The following is an 18,607-nucleotide window of genomic DNA, read 5'->3' as shown; positions in this document are numbered from 1 at the left end:
ATCAAAAAAGTACTCCAGAGTGTTGTTCAGCATGGGGGTGAGTAGAAAATGAAGGCTAATCATGTTTTGGGTGTACTATTCCTTTAAGGAGAGCACAGATATGTTAAATCTACACTTGGTATTACAGTACTAACTGCTCTTGGTTGATAAGGAAAGTTGCAAAAAACATTCTCAGAGAGACCCAGGAGACAGAGGGAACTGTTAGAGCCAATCAATACAGGACCAAAATAAGCTCAACCCCATCTGATAACCTTATTAGGAAATATTGCTAGTAACAGTTGGATTGATTTCAGATGTCTATGTCAAAAAGGGAAGAAATAATGAAAGAAAACAAAACAATGTATCATTCTACCAAGTTTATATATATATATATATATATATATATATATATATATATATATATATATATATATATATATATATATATATATATATATTACAGGGTCATCACACATTTGATGACCCCGTAGTTATTCTTACCTTAAGGAACCTTGCCTAATAATTTTTAAGGCAGAAAAAAACTTTCTAAGCTGATGTTAGAGTCATGAGGGATAATCCTATTTAAAAATGCTCTGCTGACTCAGTTTAGCTGTAGCCTGTTGCTAGCTGCTATGTAGGACACAGTGTCCAGCAGAGTCCAGTTCACTTCACAAGTAGGATGGAAACACAGGGCACGGGGCCCAGGTTTGCACAAAAAGCCAACACTTAGGTGCCACTTCCATGCTTCAGTCATTCCCACTCTGCCACATAGTCTGCTTCTTTTCCTACTCTCCATGTTTGCAAAATACGTGCTCTGATTTCTCTTCTTAACATTATCAGAAAAAAAGATCTCTTAGAAGACAGCTGGCCTGTTAGATATTTTTTTTCTTTGCTCCTTAGGCCTTTATACTGCTTCCAGCAGCACATACTGTTCCTATTTCATTCCCTCTATTTCTTCCACCCAAGCACATCTGTCTCCTTCTCATCTATGAACAATTTGAGTTTTCCAACCATGTAAGCAAATTCCACTCTGGATGGGACAGAGCTCCCACAGTAAGAGCAGGTTCCCAGAGCCAAATGGAGACCAACTGCAAAAGGCTAACTGCATTTTCGGATACCACCATGACAGAGAAAATAAAAAACAGCATGTGGGCGCAATTTAAAATGGAAACTAAATATATGAATCTTTCTTTGAATGCTTGTTCTTTCTCAGCTGTTTGGAATAGTTTTCATTTTTCAACACGATGCACCTATTTTTCTTAATAACTTTCAGTTTACAGTTTGTATTTCAGCATGATATCTCAGTTTGAAAAGATAAACTGAGATGATAGACTTAAGAAAAAAGTCAAACAAAATATAAAAAAACAAACACAGTACTGACATTGGTGCCTCAAAGAGGTCAGCAGCTGTAGTATCAATGAGCTACAACATGGATGCAATATAAGCCCGTATGAGCCCAACTAGCAATAAAAAAAGGCCAAACAGAACCAAAATCTGGGGAAATTAATCATTAAATATATTTACAACAATAATTTATTCCATGCAAAATACATGATGATAAATATCTTCAGCTTCAGCATTGGAAGAGACCAATGTACCAGTTGTACAAATGCTATAAAACAATTCAAACAAAATAAACTTGTCTGGATAACAGATACAACCTTGATACCCCAAGTAGAGAAACAATAAACATCCGGGAGAAATTGCTTAAATAGGCATTTGAGTTTGTGGTTAACCTTAATAGGCAAAATTGGATGAAGTTCAGAAGGCACTGTAAACAATAAAGCACTTTGCAATAAAACCTTATCCATCACATGTATTTGTTTATTCCTGTTCTGACCAATCAGCGATTGAAAATCATGCGTCCATGAAGCAAATGCTGCTGTAAAAAAGCTTGTATCAAAAAGAACATCTGGTCTCATAAACACTGTTCATGGTTTTCTGAGCTAGGTTGTGATAAGGGTTTTACTGATGACATTTTAATATCCCTAACTTCAGGTTTAGAGCGCCTTCTTTTCCCTGCCACAGGGCAGAGTTCCAGTCATTCCCTCAGATACAGGAACGTCTGCAAGAGGTGCACAAGCAGACTTTGGCATGATGGCCTGATCCTCCTGACGTCAGCAATCCTGCTATATTTCACACAGTCCTGTGGGTTTAACATGTGGGCTTCTCACACTCATGCACCAGCAGAAAGATTAGTCCTCATCTTATCACACCAGTTGTTTGCTGCTGTAAGGATTTTGAAAACGTGACCTCTATATGCACTGTGCATAAATTTAATCAGCTAAATGGAAATATCAATGTTGAATCTGCATCTTAAAAATAATTAATGAATAAGTTATTATTTCTCTTAAAGCTAATTAGCAACAAAGGAATGAAGAAGGAGGCTTGAGACATATTAGATAAACTCTGCAGGGCAAAGAAAAATGAAGTCATAATTAGTTGCTTAATATGAACTTTTAAAAAACATGTATCCAGATTACATGGTAACTTGAATATTTAATTACTTAAATGCATTATTTAATAACAGCACATTTTTATCTTTAGCTGAACAGTATTACTTACTGAAATCTTTTCTTGTATTATTTAGTTTCTTGTACTTGCCACTGACACGCCTGAATTTCTCCACTAAAGAACAATAAAGGGTATATTTGTTCTTCTACACCCCCTAGCCTGTGATCTTTTGACATGGAGCTTGCATGTGCCCCCCATGTGTGGGTTAAAGCATGGACTTAGGCAGCCTGCCAGCGTCCAAAAACATGACTGCACTTAGGTATGAGTTTATGCACGTTTGCTTGTTTGTCCTGTACTGTCTCTGTGTACCCCACCTCTGGCCTATACAGATAATATACATGTATATGCACAGCATTTTGGCAAAAGATACAAATAAAAATAAAAAAATGCAATATGTTTAGTGTGCAAGTTTTATGATGTGTTGTACTGTATGCCTTTTGTGTGTAAACAAGATTCTGTTGAGTCATCAAGCGTCCAGATAACAGATACAAGTTACTGCCAACCTTGTTAAGTTTCTCCTCAAACTTTGACCAGTTAGTGCTGCCAAGGTTGTGCAGTTGTTAGCACAGCTGTCCTGGCCTTTCAGAGTGGATTTCATCTGTTTTCTCTGGGTGTTCAGGCATGTTGGGTTAATTGGAGATTCTATATTATCCTTTGATATAAATGTTCCAAATAGGTTGTTTTTGGGATGGACTAGTTAGCTCTCCGGGTTGTACACTCCCTAACCCAGACACTGTCCCATAGTAACCCTGGGCTGCAACATGCAGACATATACAATGAATAAGGGGTGCACATTTTGCAGAAACTTGTTTTAAAGCAGATGCACGGATTGACTGAAGTGTGGTACTTGTCCAGTGGATGGACAGTGGATATCAACAGCTTAAATGGGTAGTGTTCATAGTACAAGAAGTGTATAACCCTAGACACTGCTGTTTTGTAGTGTCATCTTTTCTCCTTATATTTGGTTCCTTGTCTTTGATTTTAGGTTAAACAAGTTTTAATTTGTTTTCCTGGTCTATCATATTATAATGCCTAATCAGATCCCACGAGCTACGTTGATGCCAGTTTACAGCTACAATAATTGGTTGTCTGCACTGCACCACAGGCCACACACAGTAAAACTGCAAATTGCCCTAATTTGGGCTTCAGTTTTCAACTGAGAGGCCGTGGCAGAGCAAAAACCAACGAAAGCCTCCTGATTATCACTGATGCCCAGTGATTACAGGCTGACTGATGAGAGGCTGAAGATGTTTGGCTTGTTTCTTCTTGTGTGGGCAAAATGTCTGACTGCCCTGACTGTACAGTTCTGATTTACACCAATCATACTTTTTCTGAAAGTTATTTCTGTCCAAACAAAACAAATTAATATTGCACAGATCCAGACTGTTTGCACACATCTTGGTACATTATTATATCAAGTGCATTTAGGCTTGTTGTCAAATGGATTAGACGTGGTATACTTTGTCAAATAGACATCCAAGCTGAACAAATATTAAAAGGTTAGCATTGTTTAAAGCACAATTGTGTTTCATCTAGATTTGTTTTTCTCAACATGTTACTCAAACAGGTAGAATAACGGAGGTGGAATACTTCACCTCATTATTTGTCCTGATACTCCTTGAACTTTTCCACATGTATTAAGTCTACAACCAAAAATGCAATAGAGGCAAACATGAGGTTAATATTTTTAGAGAATTGAAAGCATGGAGACAAAGGAACAAAGCAGGCAAGTCATGGTATGCAGTTGTGAAGAGGTTTAAAGTAAACATGGCGGCATCATATCTGGAGATTCTTTGCTTCAGGAAGGAGAAGGAGGCTGATCAGAAATGATGCAAAGATGGAAACAGATAAATACCAGGTAATCATAGAAACTCCGGGCATAAAATACATAAAATAAAAAACATGGTTTGGTTCTCTATTAAATATTTTATATTGATCTATGGTATAAATATGCTGTTTGAGTTGTAAATTGATAAAATATGGGATTGAAGGCACAAAACGATTTTTGCCTAAATCCATTCAAATACTTATTAAAAAAAGACGGTTGATCTCTAGATGTATTTGGGGTTGGTCTGGACGACTTTAACAAAAATATAAGTTGCCATGTGTTTAAAAAAGGCCATTGTGATTTATTTTGATTTTCCTTTGCGCTAACCACAAGTATGTAGATGTTTTACTCCAAGATTTTATTGTTTTCATGACCCTGAAAGCATGCTTATTCACAGTCTATTGTTACTGTTGCATAGGAAACAGCTTACTTCTACTTTATGCATATATCTGCACACTAGTTAGCTGTACGTTTTCTCTTCCCTTCTAAGTGGTGGCAAACACACTTTAAGCACAATGCTACCACCTAAAGCACTGGAGGGAAAAAGCAAAAAGTCTTACACCTATTAAACTTAATGTGACCAAAATTAAGTGCCTCTTGGATTTGGAAATTACATTTTATAAAATTCTGATTATATTCCAAATACAATCAGTTGTATAATCCTGGTTTGGAGGCAAGTAAGATCAAAAATTAAGAATTGACATTATTGCTCAGACTTATTTACCTGTGCTGTTTGTCCTTCCTCGGTAAATGTCATCATAGGCCCTCCATTGCTCAGTTACCTGGTAGGCATGGATAAATATGACCAGCACTGCAACCAAGCATATTAGAGGCACTAACACTGCTGTGCAAAGAGCCGCATAGATGTTGGGGATGAAACACCTAGAGGAGATAAAAGGGAATATGTTAGTGATTAATTCTTACACGATATATATTAGTCAAGATGGAATAAAACACATTAGCTACCAAGCTTGAAATTGTTAAAAAAATAAGTGCTGAAAATCACAAAGAATAATCCCTTTTTGCAATGCTGAATTTAATAACTACATTTAACTCTTGTTTTTTTTGTATGCATTTTTAAGACTTTTCTTCAATAATCCAAGAATAAAATGTTTTTTGATTTCACTTCTGAGCCATTCTTCAGATCCAAAGGCAGTTCATTGCCAAACATTGGCAGTGAAAGAAAAACATGGTCATTATCAACACTAAAGAAAAACAGGCAAGCTAAGCCTGCTGGTTACAAAACTAAGGTCATGTGCCCTCCTCATTTCAAAGAATGAAAATTAAAAAAATAAATCACACAAACATACTTTCAGTGGTGAAATGTGTCTAACAAAAACAAAACAAAACAATGTGACATGGTTTTTCTTTCACTCAGGAATCTGTATCGTTGAAAAAAAAAAAAAAGAAAAAAAAAAAGAAAAAAAATTTTTGTCTCTGGGAAATCCAACATGCTCATATAAACAAGACTTGCCAAACAAGCGGAGCCAAATGCTTGTGTGATTTTTGTACCTTTTCACAAAACAAACTGGTTTGATGGAAGCAAACACTTACAGATAGAGCTGGTTCTGTAAACCAATTAAAGCAATCCTAGCCAAAACATAATAAGGTATGCAAAACAAATGTGAGAACTCTAATGCAAAATGGATGTTTACAACACTCGTTTTTATGATAGGGCCCTAATGTTGGGTATTTTGGTTATTATTTTTAAAACTAATAAGTTCTGAGCAAAACTCATAACACAAACTGGTTATGTTTAATGAACCCAGACATTGATTGGTCCTACATGCTCCAAGACTGGGTAGCATTGGGATATTTTTGCAACTCGGGACTGCTTTTAAAGCTGGTGCTAGATAAATCAGTTTGATTAACAGATTCTGCTAATTCACTCAAGCAATATATAATGTAAATCTGTAGCTGACTGTACATGTGTTGAACTATTTTAATTTGGTTTTTCATGTTTGAATTTTAAAAATATGTTTCCAGTTGTTCTTCCAACAACATCTGAATAAAAACAAACTGTTACTGAACAAAATATTTGTTTGGCTATCGGTGAATCATCACCAGGTCAAGTAACAACAAAGCTCCAATAAGGCACAATAACTGGATCTCTAAACATATTATATTAGATGAAGTTTGGATGACGGAAAAAAACAAATATACTAATTGCAACCTGAGGTATGAGCACCACTGTAATACTGTTGCACTACTATAAAGTATGCAAATAAAAAGCCTTGTTATTCTAATCATTATACTCAATCAGTTTTATTCCCTTTATATGTGCTGACCTTAGCCCTCCCAGATACAATTACTTAAAAAAAAAATCATCTGTGACGTAGGACCTGAGCTTAAGGCTTGTTTATGTCCAGACAGGGTGAAACTGAGACAGCTGTCTTGGTGAAGAAACAAGAGGCAACCTATTTGCTCTGGTGGGAGTAAAAGAGAAGGGTGAATGAATGTAAATGCTGCCTCAGTCCTTCAAAGAGCAGGGTATGCTCTCCAGGGGTAACTGAATACCCTCCTCTGTGTCCTTAAATCTCTCATGTGTGCACTCACTGTCTCACACCCACTCACAGGAAACACGCTACCTCGCTCAATCCCAAGGATAACAGCCCCACCTAAGACCACCGGCTAGTTTAAGATGTGATTCAGCGTTTTAGAGCAAATCAGGACAAAGCTTTGCCCATCAGGGATACCTGCTCATACATGGAAAATAAAGGCAGGAGCACAGAGAAACAGACACACCCAAAGAGGAGACTGTGTGTGTTTTTTTACCAAATGATTTAATCTGTTATGTTTAAGGCTTCAAAACTATAAATAGAAAGGAAGTCATTTCAGAAAAACTCCACCTACAAGGTAAAGACTCAAGTTTCTGTGTGGCGCCATGAATGCCTACACTGAAACTCATTTCCTGAATCATTCAGCTGATTGGACAGACTCTCTCCTCATATGACATCACTAGTTCAGGTGTTTTCCTTTCGCTCTGAAAAGGAGTTTCCTTCACAGCAAAAGAAGAAAAACACTGCAGTAATCCTACATCATTCAGAGGAGTTTTAAAAAGGACATTTCAGGGTGTTTCTTTAAAAGTATCCTTGCTTAAAACATGGTTTCTTTATTATTTAGGTAGCTGGTTCAAAAGGTGCTTATAGTACAGTTAAAAGGTGTAAATACATATATTTATACATTTATATCAACGCAAGGATTTTTTTGATGCCTTTGAATTATTTTTCAATGGTAGATTTATTACATACAAAAAAAAATGTGTTTTAAATTCAATGGAAATCTAACAATCAAATATTTTTAATTATACATACAGGTTTTAGTAAATGTTGCTGGTTGCAGGAAAAAGGGATTTCAACAGACATGAAGTGAATGCTATTTCATAGCTGTAACGTTAGCTTCCTCTAACCATTTCATAAACAGTTTCATAAACAAACTTTGTCCTGTTGAAACACACAACCTCGTCAAAGTTTCACCTACCTGATCCAAATTTTATTTATTCAATTTATTTTCAAGAAAAACTTGTTGGTTAAGATGGTCTTCAATAGCCCAGAAACCCCAAGGACACAATTTAAAGTATGGAAAGGAAAATGGATGTCAGAGTTACTATTCAATGTACTGTAAGGTGAGCTTTATATGGACATTAATTAAGAGAGTCCTTGGCACTTCCTCTACAACCAAACGCCATGTGGTGACACCTCAGATACCTTCTGGATGGAAATTTTACAGTGAGACAAATGTTGAGCTATGTGGTGATAGTGACAAGATGAATGTTTGAAGGAGTAAAGGTGAAGCTTTTCAACCTGAATACATTGTGCCAAATGTGAAGAGTGGCATAATCTCAATTTGAGGACCTGATTTTGCTTCCAGTGATCCTTGTGCAACACTAAAAGTACATTTAATTATCAAGAGGAACTAGCTCCAAGGTTTTTAGGTTCCCCTTAGAACTGGTTTCTGAATTAAATAAAGAGGTGGACAAGATATCTAGGTTTATAAGTTGGCTCCTTGGCAGGAAATAAACTTTATAATTTTTAATAAGAAGAATCCTATATCCTGATACCTTCTTATAGCTACAAATCTGTGTAAAACCTTTCTAAGCTATCTTGCCAAAATCATTGTTTAACCCTGAGATAAAGGAGTCTATATTATGATTTTATGAAAGGTTGTGAAAGTGGTACAGTATATTCATTTAAATGCATGTTTAACTTACACATCGCCATGCACCAGCCCGTACACAGCATGTATGGTCCAGCCGAAGCCACCAAGCAAAACAATAACCAGGACGATGATGACTAGAGCAGGAAGTCCCCAGCCTAAGAGAAAGTAGAGCAGGTAGCGCCGCTCTGTGTGCTCATCATTCATCACCAGAACCTGCCAGAAGTTCACTGCCTGAGGAAACAGTTCAAGAAAAAAGCACATTTACTGTAAAGGGGATTAAAGAAAATACTACGACACATGCACAAATAACTGGATAATACTCCTGATGAAAACAAAATAAATAAAAATACAGGATTAAAAGATCACAAAATGTGACTTTTAAAGCTATCTATTTGGAAATACTTTGGGTTTTCATAGAAACTGTGGAATAAAAATGCATACACACATTGCCTCTTACATCACACCCAAAACAACTTGTGTTTGCTTTGCAATTTAGACAGGATTTACCCATCTGTCTGATTTGCTAAACCCCGCGCTGTTATGTAAGCAGACTTTCTGAACACCTGTTTGCAACTGCGTGGAGACTTCAGCAGCTTTTGATTCAGATGGACAAGAACAAAGTGCAAAGAGTCTTTTTACCTCACGAAACTGAGAGCAAAGCTTAGAGGAGCCTCAGGGTTATACAATATTCTAATGGCTATAATTCATCAGAATATTCATGTTTGCAAATGCTCAAATATTACATTTATACCCTGAGTATGCAGCAAACAGCAAGACCTAATCCTTCAAGTAACTGACAATTTTCCACCAGACTGAATGACCACCAGCAAAACAGACCTCACTGCAGAATTTCTGGATGAAAATGAGGAGGATGAATAGATTGTGTTGCAGCGTAATGTCACAGGAGAGCAGACTTACTCAGACCCAAGTGCTTTATGTTCCTTAGCTGTGGGCATTGTGGATCAATGCAGAGAGGGAGAACAGGTAACTTTGTGCTTAAATGTTTTCTCTGCAGTGGCTGCATCACTCACTGCCTGTTGATGCAAAGGATTGTGTTGCCAGGCAAAATGGCACTGGATGCAGACCAGCAGGTCTGCTGATGGAGGCCTGTTTATGTTTGTCTGCAGATACTAAGGGCCAGACTGTACTGGAGCTCTAAAGATTTTTTTTTTCTGTATATTTTGTGGTTTATTCTGACTTATTTGAAAAGGAGAGGAAATCCCTTATTTAGAAAAAAAAAGTTTGCAGTTTCCAGTTTGTAACACTAATATAGACTATCAGCACCTTACAAACAGCATTTATGCATTTTGTCATGAAACAAACACAAATTCTGGTGCATTTATATTTGTCTGCAGATACTAAGGCCCGACTGTACGTGAGCTCTAAAAATATTTTCTGTATTCAACAATGTTTTAGTTGTATGTTTTCCACAACAAAGTACTGACTGACATAACATCCATTTTGCTATTGTAATTACTTTTTGTATATTTTATAACCATATGGAGACACCTTGTAGTTCATACACAAATATCTGATATTGAAAAATCAAACACAAGATTAATACAATGACTCCACAAAAAATGCTTGGACATTTTGAGTCCCACTGAAACCCACTTAATAGTGGAGGCAAAAAACGGTTGGACATTTAATAAATGCTTGACTACTGAATGTCTTTTTTTTTGTTTATTCTGACCCTTTTGAAAAGGAGAAGAAATCCCTTATTTAGAAAAAATGTTTGCAGTTTCCAGTTTGTAACACTAAAGTAAACTTTTAGCACCTTACAAACAGCATTCATGCATTTTTGCATGAGACAAACACAAGTTCAGGTGTATTTGCTAAGATTTTTATTGGACAAATCCAATCAAAGCACCTCATAAACTCCAAGGTCATTGTAAAAACTTTAAGTGTGTTATACAAACATCCCTTCCTATGCACACTTGAACATCTGACTATAATACAGTTTTTTTTTTTTTTTTGCCTTTACCCATTTGGGGAGTGGTGGCCTAGTTGTTATGACATTGCGCTTGGAATCCAGAGGTTCTAAGTTCAAGCCCCACTCCCACGGACTGCCACTCTGGCTCCCTGAGCAAGACCCTTAACACCACATTGCTTGCGTTGCACAATGGCAGCCCACTGCTTCCCAAGGAGATCGGTTAATGAAGAAGTACATTTCTCCAATGTGAAATCAATAAAGTTAAATTAGTTGCGTTTTGTATCTCTGTCTCCTTGAACCCCAGTCGGTCTCGGCAGACGGCCGCTCCCACTGAGCCGTGTTCTGCTTCCTATTAAAAGAGTTTTTCCTCTCCACTGTCGCTACATGCTTAGTGTGAGGGATTGCAATGAGTCAATGAGTCGATGCAATCAACTGGTTTTCCTTAGATAGAAAACTTTGGATCAATTTGACTGGATGATCTGATGAACTGTAAAGTGCCTTGAGGTTACATGTGTTGTGAATTGGCACTATATAAATAAACTGAATTGAATTATTATTATTTTATTTAAACATGGTAAAAACATGTTTTAGTTTTGCCCAGTATTTACTTCAATGTATCTTCCCTCCCACGGCTGAAAATAAAAAAATCTCGACAGCATAATGTTGCCGCCACCATGTTTCAGTATAGGGTGGAGGGTTCAGAGTGATGTGCCATGTAGGTTTTCTAACACAAATTGTGTGAATCTTGCCTTAGAAATAAAATGCTGGTCTCATTATTCAAGTCCACAGTTTCCCACATGTTTGCTCTGTGTCCTTCAAAGCATCTGGAGGGAAAATGACTTACCTTGGGCTTCTTAACTTGCTGTTGTGACAAAACAAAATGTAAAAACTTCAATCATGATGAAGCTGTTCTGAATGCAGTGTATAAATAGAATATTTGTCCCCTTACTCATTAATATAAGAAACTGGTTTGTTTGCTGTTAACAGACTGCCAGCCGCCTGTCTACAAAGGTGTAAGAGGTGCCTCAGGTGCTTGTTTGACTGTCAAACTGGAACACAGAGAAATGAAAAACACAAACTGTAGGCAGGCCTGCGGGACTTTTGTGCAACTACAACATTTAAATTGACCTGAGATCCTCTATTGGAGCCTCTGCAGTCCAGAAACAGCTTTTCTGGCCCAAGATTGAATTTCTGTCATTACACCAAAGTAAATTCTTCTGACCTGATACTGTCCCCACACACACACTGCTAATATTGATTAATTTCGTCTTCTGGGTGTAAGATTCAATAGCAAACTCTGATTTCAGCCACTTATCTAAAAGCAGCAACCTAATACCTGGGGAGGAATGAGTGGTGAGCTTTAACTGGAGCTAATAAAGACGACACTGGGGTTTCAGCACCACGTTGATGAAAGCTAGTATCTAGAGAACCTTTATTCTCAGCTCTTCTAACACATGACAATGTAGATATGTCATGAAATGATTGTTGTCTCCACGCAACACTGCTTCTTTTACTTGATCTGAGTCCTTTCTGGGTTAATTCTTTGTTTAAAATTCTTTCCACTGCTTTAAATGAGCTGTTAACCTATTGATGAAAACCATGTGGCTCTGAAATCTTGTATGCGAGTCACAGCTTACTTCAATTTAGTTTCACATTGTCTCTTCACAGAGTCTCTGAGGTCACCATCTGTGCACAAGCAGACATAAATACCAAGATCCAGCATGCCTACAATTCATTGATCTGGTTATACATTGTGGTTTGGTCTGTTTCATTAAGCTGATTGAGGAGTTAATCTTATAAACCTCAATTAATAACACATCAGTTCCTTATCAAGACAAATCAGTTTCAAACATAACAATTGAAAGCTGGTCAACACAAGGTGCATATCTGTTAACAGAAGGAAAACAGGGAAGACTTGTTAAAAATGTGCTCTTCTTTGAATGAATGAACATTTGAGAAATTAATTAATTTCACAGGTTTGACAAGTTTTTATCTCATTAACTCATAATTGGGCAGCATCTAATGAGAATTATTAGAGCTGATTTAAGATTTTATTTTTTTGTTTAACCAAAATAAGTTTCTTACTGTAAGACCTGTTTGAATTTACTCTTCATTAAGTTCAAAGGTTAGTAAGTGTAGATTTGAAGTATTTGTGTTTGTTTTAGCTCTTTTCAATAACTAAAAAAAGAACATTAACAAGATGCCCACATTCATCTTACAAGGCTGGATTCAAGCTTGGAGTGCAGGAAGGTAAATCCCTCATTTCTGATCCCAAATTCTCCATATAGTCAGTGATAAACCCTACTCTTTGGGAGTTAAAAATGACAACTTCGAGGGTAGAGTTCAGTGCCTCAGGGTGGAGATATGAAGTTCCCTCTGATCGCAGAATCCCATCCATGAACTGTACATCTCTGCACTGAAATTTGCTTGTTTTTCAAGTGAGAAGGAATTTTCCCCATGCAGCTACAATGCTTCACCAAAAGCTATTTAGTGTTAAAAGAGATGATTTGGCATGTTTTTCATACTGCATACCAATTTAAATCCCAAAGGAAGTTAACCTACAACTGCATTTCCATTAATGTAAAAATACAAATTGCTTTCCAAAGGTTGCCAACATTGATAGCATTGTCAGCAAACACCGAACCGGTTCTGCACCATAAACTTGGTCGATTTTTTATATTAAATTTATTTAACAAGGGACACTAAGTGAGAGGAAAAGGTTGCAGTTCAAGAAGCTATTTAACAAATATATGCTTATAATTGTCTGCAATGTCTGTGGACAGCAAGAGAGTCATAGAGACTGATTCTATCAACTGACAGGAAACATGAAAGCTTAACAGCAAAGTTTTGCTTTGTGCACCGTTATGGCATTCAGCTTGTGCATTTTAAGAAAGATAGATTCATAAATCTTGCCAGAATTTTGTGAAATAAAGTTATGGTAAACACCTATAATTTGTAACATTAATTCACATGAAAAAGGCTGATATTATAAACCACCCTAATCACTGACAGAAGAGTCTTAAGGCATTTAAAAACACCTCTTAGATTATTATTTGTTTTTTCAAAACATTTGTAAAATAAAATTTTGAGCATTAAATCTCTGTTATTTAATTTAAATTTGTGTTACCTGTATGAGCATCCAGAAAAACTGGCTCAGATAGAAATAGTGGCAGAACAATGCCAGAGTAGCACAGCTGTCATCTGAGAATATGGGACCACGGAAAGCTGACACCAGGAAACATATCTGTAGAAACAAAAAGAGGAAAGAAGATGTTTATGACTAAATGTAAAGCTTTTGTTCTTTAAGTCTTTAAGCAGTTTACATCAATAAAACATCTCAAATTGTGAAAAGATTATGCTACAATGTTCTTTTCTGTAAGTTTTACTGTTTGTTATAATTGTAAAAAATCTCCTTTACAGAAATCCTTTGTGCACAATGCATTAGGATACAACCAGACACAATTTAAACAATGGTAAAATATATTTCCGTGTCCTCAAACACTGCTGAACATGGAGGTATGCAAGTGGAAGCTTTTAAATATTGTAATTTTAGAGAAGTGTTGCGTTAATCCATCCAATTCAGAGATACAGCATGAAAGCTGGATGGAGACAGGATGAAAGAGTTAGCATTCATGCTTTAAGGTGAAAACTTGTTTACATGGGAGGCCAACATTTTGAGGGCAGCGAAAAATGCTGCTGCTCAGCTTGTCTGTTACAGAGCTATATTCACCCTTGGAGGGAAGCAGTTGTTACATAACAGACTGTCTGCTGGCCCCCGGCCTGCTCAGTGGAGCAGGAGGAGCATGAATGGTAGACAGCAACAGGAAGTTTCGAACTTAGTCACTTTTTACCTAAAATATTAAATCATCTCCACTTCTGCATTTCCATTTTTGCCAAAAGAGGAAAGCACATGATTACAACTACACACATTTCAATAATTTACGTAAAACATGATTATATGAAGTAGCTTTCACTTTTAATATATGTTATGTAACAATAATATGTAAGCCTTCATTTTAAAGTGCATCCTGTTTTCTTCCCTTTCTGTGTACTTTGTTTCTTTTTTCTGACATAATTTAAGGGATTCTTCACCAGCATAATATAAATGGTCCGACATAACAAAAATGGTCATTACTCAATTTTACCCTCCTCTAAACTCTTCCATGCATCTTATAATTAAAAGGAAAAATATAAACTTTCTTTATTTTTGTTGTTTTTATTTTAATCCCTTAAAAGATCCTGAGTCAGTTTCCTGTGCATGTTACGAGTGGTGCCTGGGGGATGTAAGAGGGAGGGATGGCACAGGATGGGAACTCGTGACTGAACGGCCTGGAATTGTGCCTGAGTTGAGAGGCTGGCCAGGTAGGCTATGGGAGCAAACATTGTGCAATGAAACTGTGTTTGCTAGCAGAAAATGGGAATTTCTAAGAGGAAAAGTTGTGACAACCATCTTTTCTAAGAAAAACACCGGAAAAAAAAGACAGAAAAACTAAACAGAACACTGCACACATAAATGTGAAATCTTTTTCCAATCAATAAATGTACACAATCTTTGACTCAAACTCTCACTCTGTTGGCTGAGTAATCGGGCTAGTTATTATTTAATTAATCTACAACACTATGAAACACAATAACATACAAATCCAACAACCCCAATAGTCTGACAAAACCTGCCTATCTCTTGTGACACAGTCATATAGTGGATAAAGGAAAATAAATTGTGTCTGTTAAGTAACTTATATAATATAACTGATGGCAAAGGTCAAAGAAAAAACTATTTACCCTATTTTGAACCAAGGCTTTAGCATGTGACTGGCTTCAATAAATGAATGAGACAATGTGTCTGTGCCTTAAACATACCATAAAGAGGGCAAACAGCAGAACACTCATTCATCCACTTTGCAAACACATCCAAAAGGCACAAATCTACACTTCATTTTAAACATTGACTTTGTTGTTAACATGTTGCTTCAGTATTTTTATATTTAAGTAATATCTACATGTATTTCCTTTTTTTTTGTTTTTATTAAAACGTGTAATGCCAATTGCACCAGCTTCTCTTGCAGCAAAATATCTACAAAACATGATGTGACCACATCAATGCTTAAGACTTGGGAGGGTGTTTTTATGCTTACAATCTTTCGATTTACCTCATTATGACTAAATAATTTAATATTCATTTTATCAGACCATAAGATATTCATCATTTTGGTCCCTTAGTTTATTAGCAAACTACACAAAGTCCAGTGGTTTCTTTTTAACTCTTTTGGAATTGCTATGACCTGGATGACTGAGAATCTTCACCAGCATTTTAAAAAAGTGTATATTGCCAAATTGCATGGAACCAATTCCATCATACAATTACTAGCATCTAAAACAATATTACCTAAATAATGATTTTCTAAATAATAAACAATAAAAATAATAACACTGCAAAAAAGCTAGAGTGGCTGGAGTAACACAGCACTGACCCAATTTCTCTCTTGCTATGCACGGGTAGTCAGCTGGCTGCAATAAAAGGGTCAAGATTTATGGGAAAGATACATTTGGCTCTTGAAATGTTTCAGGTCATGTTGCATTACTAAAGGACATCAGCAAGCTAAGTGGAGTACACTATGTTTAGCAGGTTGGCTACAGCAGAAAATTGTCCTTTTAACTAATTGGGTTTTTATTTCTGAAATGTTATTCAATAAAGAGTAAAAGTATAATAAAAAAAAGGGGGAAATGTATATTATCTGAACTTGAAGACTGATTATTTATCTAGTCTTTATTTTTGTTGAAGTTAAATGATCAAAGTTAATAAATCAAACTTTTGAAATGAAAATATCAATAAATTGGTGTAATTATTATTTCTATATCAGTCCATGTTTTCAAAAAAAATCTAGATGTGGCAGGATTATTATTCCATCCTAGTGGGAATTAAATTATGTTACACTTTTATCTCACGTTTTTCGGTAAATATTATTTTTTTCAGAGAGAACAGATTTAGGAGATTTCTTAGATACTATTTATACAGCAAAAGAGCAAGATTTTGAAATTTAATTAGAAGGTAGAAAAGGATGAAGGGTTAAACCCACTCTATTTAGAAAAAAACTGAACCTTACTTAAGTGTAGAAAAGGAGTAAATATACTCATTTGTTCTCTAGCTGTGCAGGTCGAGCAGTTTTACTTAAGGTAATTCTGCGTGTGGAGAGGAATATCTTAGAGCTGAAGCTGTCACGGATATCTCTGTTGTTTTTGTGTATTAGTTACAGTTGCTTAGTAGATACAAGAATCATAGCAGGCATTGTTTGGTCCATAGTTAAAAGTAACAGAATTACGTGCATGTTAGCCTGATAACAATAGTGACCTGCTAAAAAGGTGGGGCTATAAGGCATAGAGGTCCCAGGTGGAGATCATATGAATGTCTGCTGCTCTCATTTACAGTAAGCTTTCTGTTTTTTTTGTTTTGTTTAGGGCACCCGGAATCTATCTGTCTTGATGCTCAGGCTCCAGACGTTTTCAAAGTAGACACTGGAAGGTGGTGCATTGTGGTCAGAATGTACAAAAGTTTAGACTTTGAAACCACTTTACATATTACTGTGTTATACCATACTAATAACACAACATATAAATATGATGTCCTATATTCAGTATAAAACAATTGCTACAGCAGTAATTTTTCCTTATAATTTCTTACGATGATAATGTTCGATATGTATTTAGATGGGTCGATTAAAATATAGGAACAAACCATTGACGATTGATAAGTTGTATATAAGGTGTGCTGCCTAACACTTAGCATTAATATTCAAGCAAATTATTAAATTAGAAATTTTTTAACCGCACAGACAGTTTGTTTACATTTCTTGTAGATAAAAGGAAGTCATTTTTAATTTGATTTTGTTAACTGGGTCAGAAGAAAAAGAAATACAATTTCCACCAGCTAAATGTGCAGAGCCTGAGATGCAAGCAGTGAATAGCCTCACGTAAAAGAAGAAGTAAAAATGCAATGGAAACTGTTGGTTCACTACACACTGATGAAAACTTTGATTAACAAATTAATGAGTGAAACATGCATGGTTAAAAAAGAAAATTGTGAAACTCTTTATTGCAGATGTTGGTTGCATCTCTTCCCCTCCAGGTTAATTGTAGGGCTGATCGATAGGCCTCATGCCCATGCAAACTTTACTAGTGCAGCTAAAAATAGCATAGACCAGATGCAGTGCATCTTTGAGAGATGATGCCTGCATAGCCATTCAAAGCTATCCAGAAGACTTTCTGTTTCTTCTTCTGAATCCTCTTTTACCTTGCCTGCTTTATCCTAGATTTTCTCCTTTATCCTCCCTACTCCATCTTTACATATAATCTCCCCTCCTCCTCTCTCCCCTTGCTTCTCCTTCACCTCCCCCTTCTTCCTAACAGCTACCGGTTTGATCTAGCTGGTTCCAGCATCAGCCTGCATACAGGGTGTTTTCTTCTTTGCCTTTGTTGAGATTTAGCAGAAAAAAAGCTACAATTATGCCTTAATTATTATAATCTTCATATTTCTCATCACTGGACACCAGTGGGGCTCAAACTCTCATTTACAATTCTGAATTTTTGACTGTTCTCACGAGGTATAGAATACAAAACGCTGCATAGGATTCTCAGCTCTTTTAAAATGTTTCACATTGATTCATGTTACACTTATAGTCTTGTGGGTAGAGCCACACAAGATTGGCAAATTTAGAGACCTATTTATTTTTTAGGCATTCCTCTTTTCAAAATATCTCAACTCAGTCAGACTGTATGGAGAAAAATATGCAATCAATAATTTTAAGTTTCTACAGATTTCTCTCCGAACTTTGACTGGCCCACATCATAGCAAATAAATATGCTTTGGTTGGTCTGGCTGTATGCTGGAAGATTTTCATTAATCCAGATCATAGTCATTCCAAAAATCCACTTGGAAATAACATCCAGTAGATTGTTTTTTAACATTTTTGGAATGTAGATTGGCTGTATCCTTAGCCTCACCATCCTGCAGTAAGGTGAAATTCCACCTGTATCAAATATTTTGGCACTTCAAATATGTTTTCTTTTATGATCGTCTTATATTAAGTTCCATGTATTTCCCCTCTTACCTCTTCAAAGGTTCTGTTTTTACAAAAAAAAAAACACAAACTAATTTCACTCCTCCAATGTGATTTTTTTTGAGTCCAATAAAGCAAATG

General features: G+C 36.1%; 1 protein-coding gene across 1 annotated transcript in view; it reads right to left on the bottom strand.

The window, feature by feature from the left end:
- adgrv1 (adhesion G protein-coupled receptor V1) overlaps positions 1–18,607 on the bottom strand; it is a 143,887-nt gene that overhangs the window by 21,213 nt on the left and 104,067 nt on the right. Inside the window, exons 89-93 of the mRNA XM_015373314.1 lie at positions 13,540–13,656; positions 8,532–8,710; positions 5,046–5,203; positions 2,037–2,044; positions 224–243 (exon numbers count right to left, since the gene is read on the bottom strand). Coding sequence (XP_015228800.1) covers positions 224–243; positions 2,037–2,044; positions 5,046–5,203; positions 8,532–8,710; positions 13,540–13,656 — 482 coding nt within the window. The remainder of the gene's footprint in view (positions 1–223; positions 244–2,036; positions 2,045–5,045; positions 5,204–8,531; positions 8,711–13,539; positions 13,657–18,607) is intronic.

Source organism: Cyprinodon variegatus, unplaced genomic scaffold, assembly GCF_000732505.1.
Source record: "Cyprinodon variegatus isolate N-32 unplaced genomic scaffold, C_variegatus-1.0 Scaffold85, whole genome shotgun sequence".
In the NCBI taxonomy this organism is placed as follows: Eukaryota; Metazoa; Chordata; class Actinopteri; order Cyprinodontiformes; family Cyprinodontidae; genus Cyprinodon; species Cyprinodon variegatus.
This window is presented reverse-complemented; position numbering and strand designations above follow the sequence as displayed.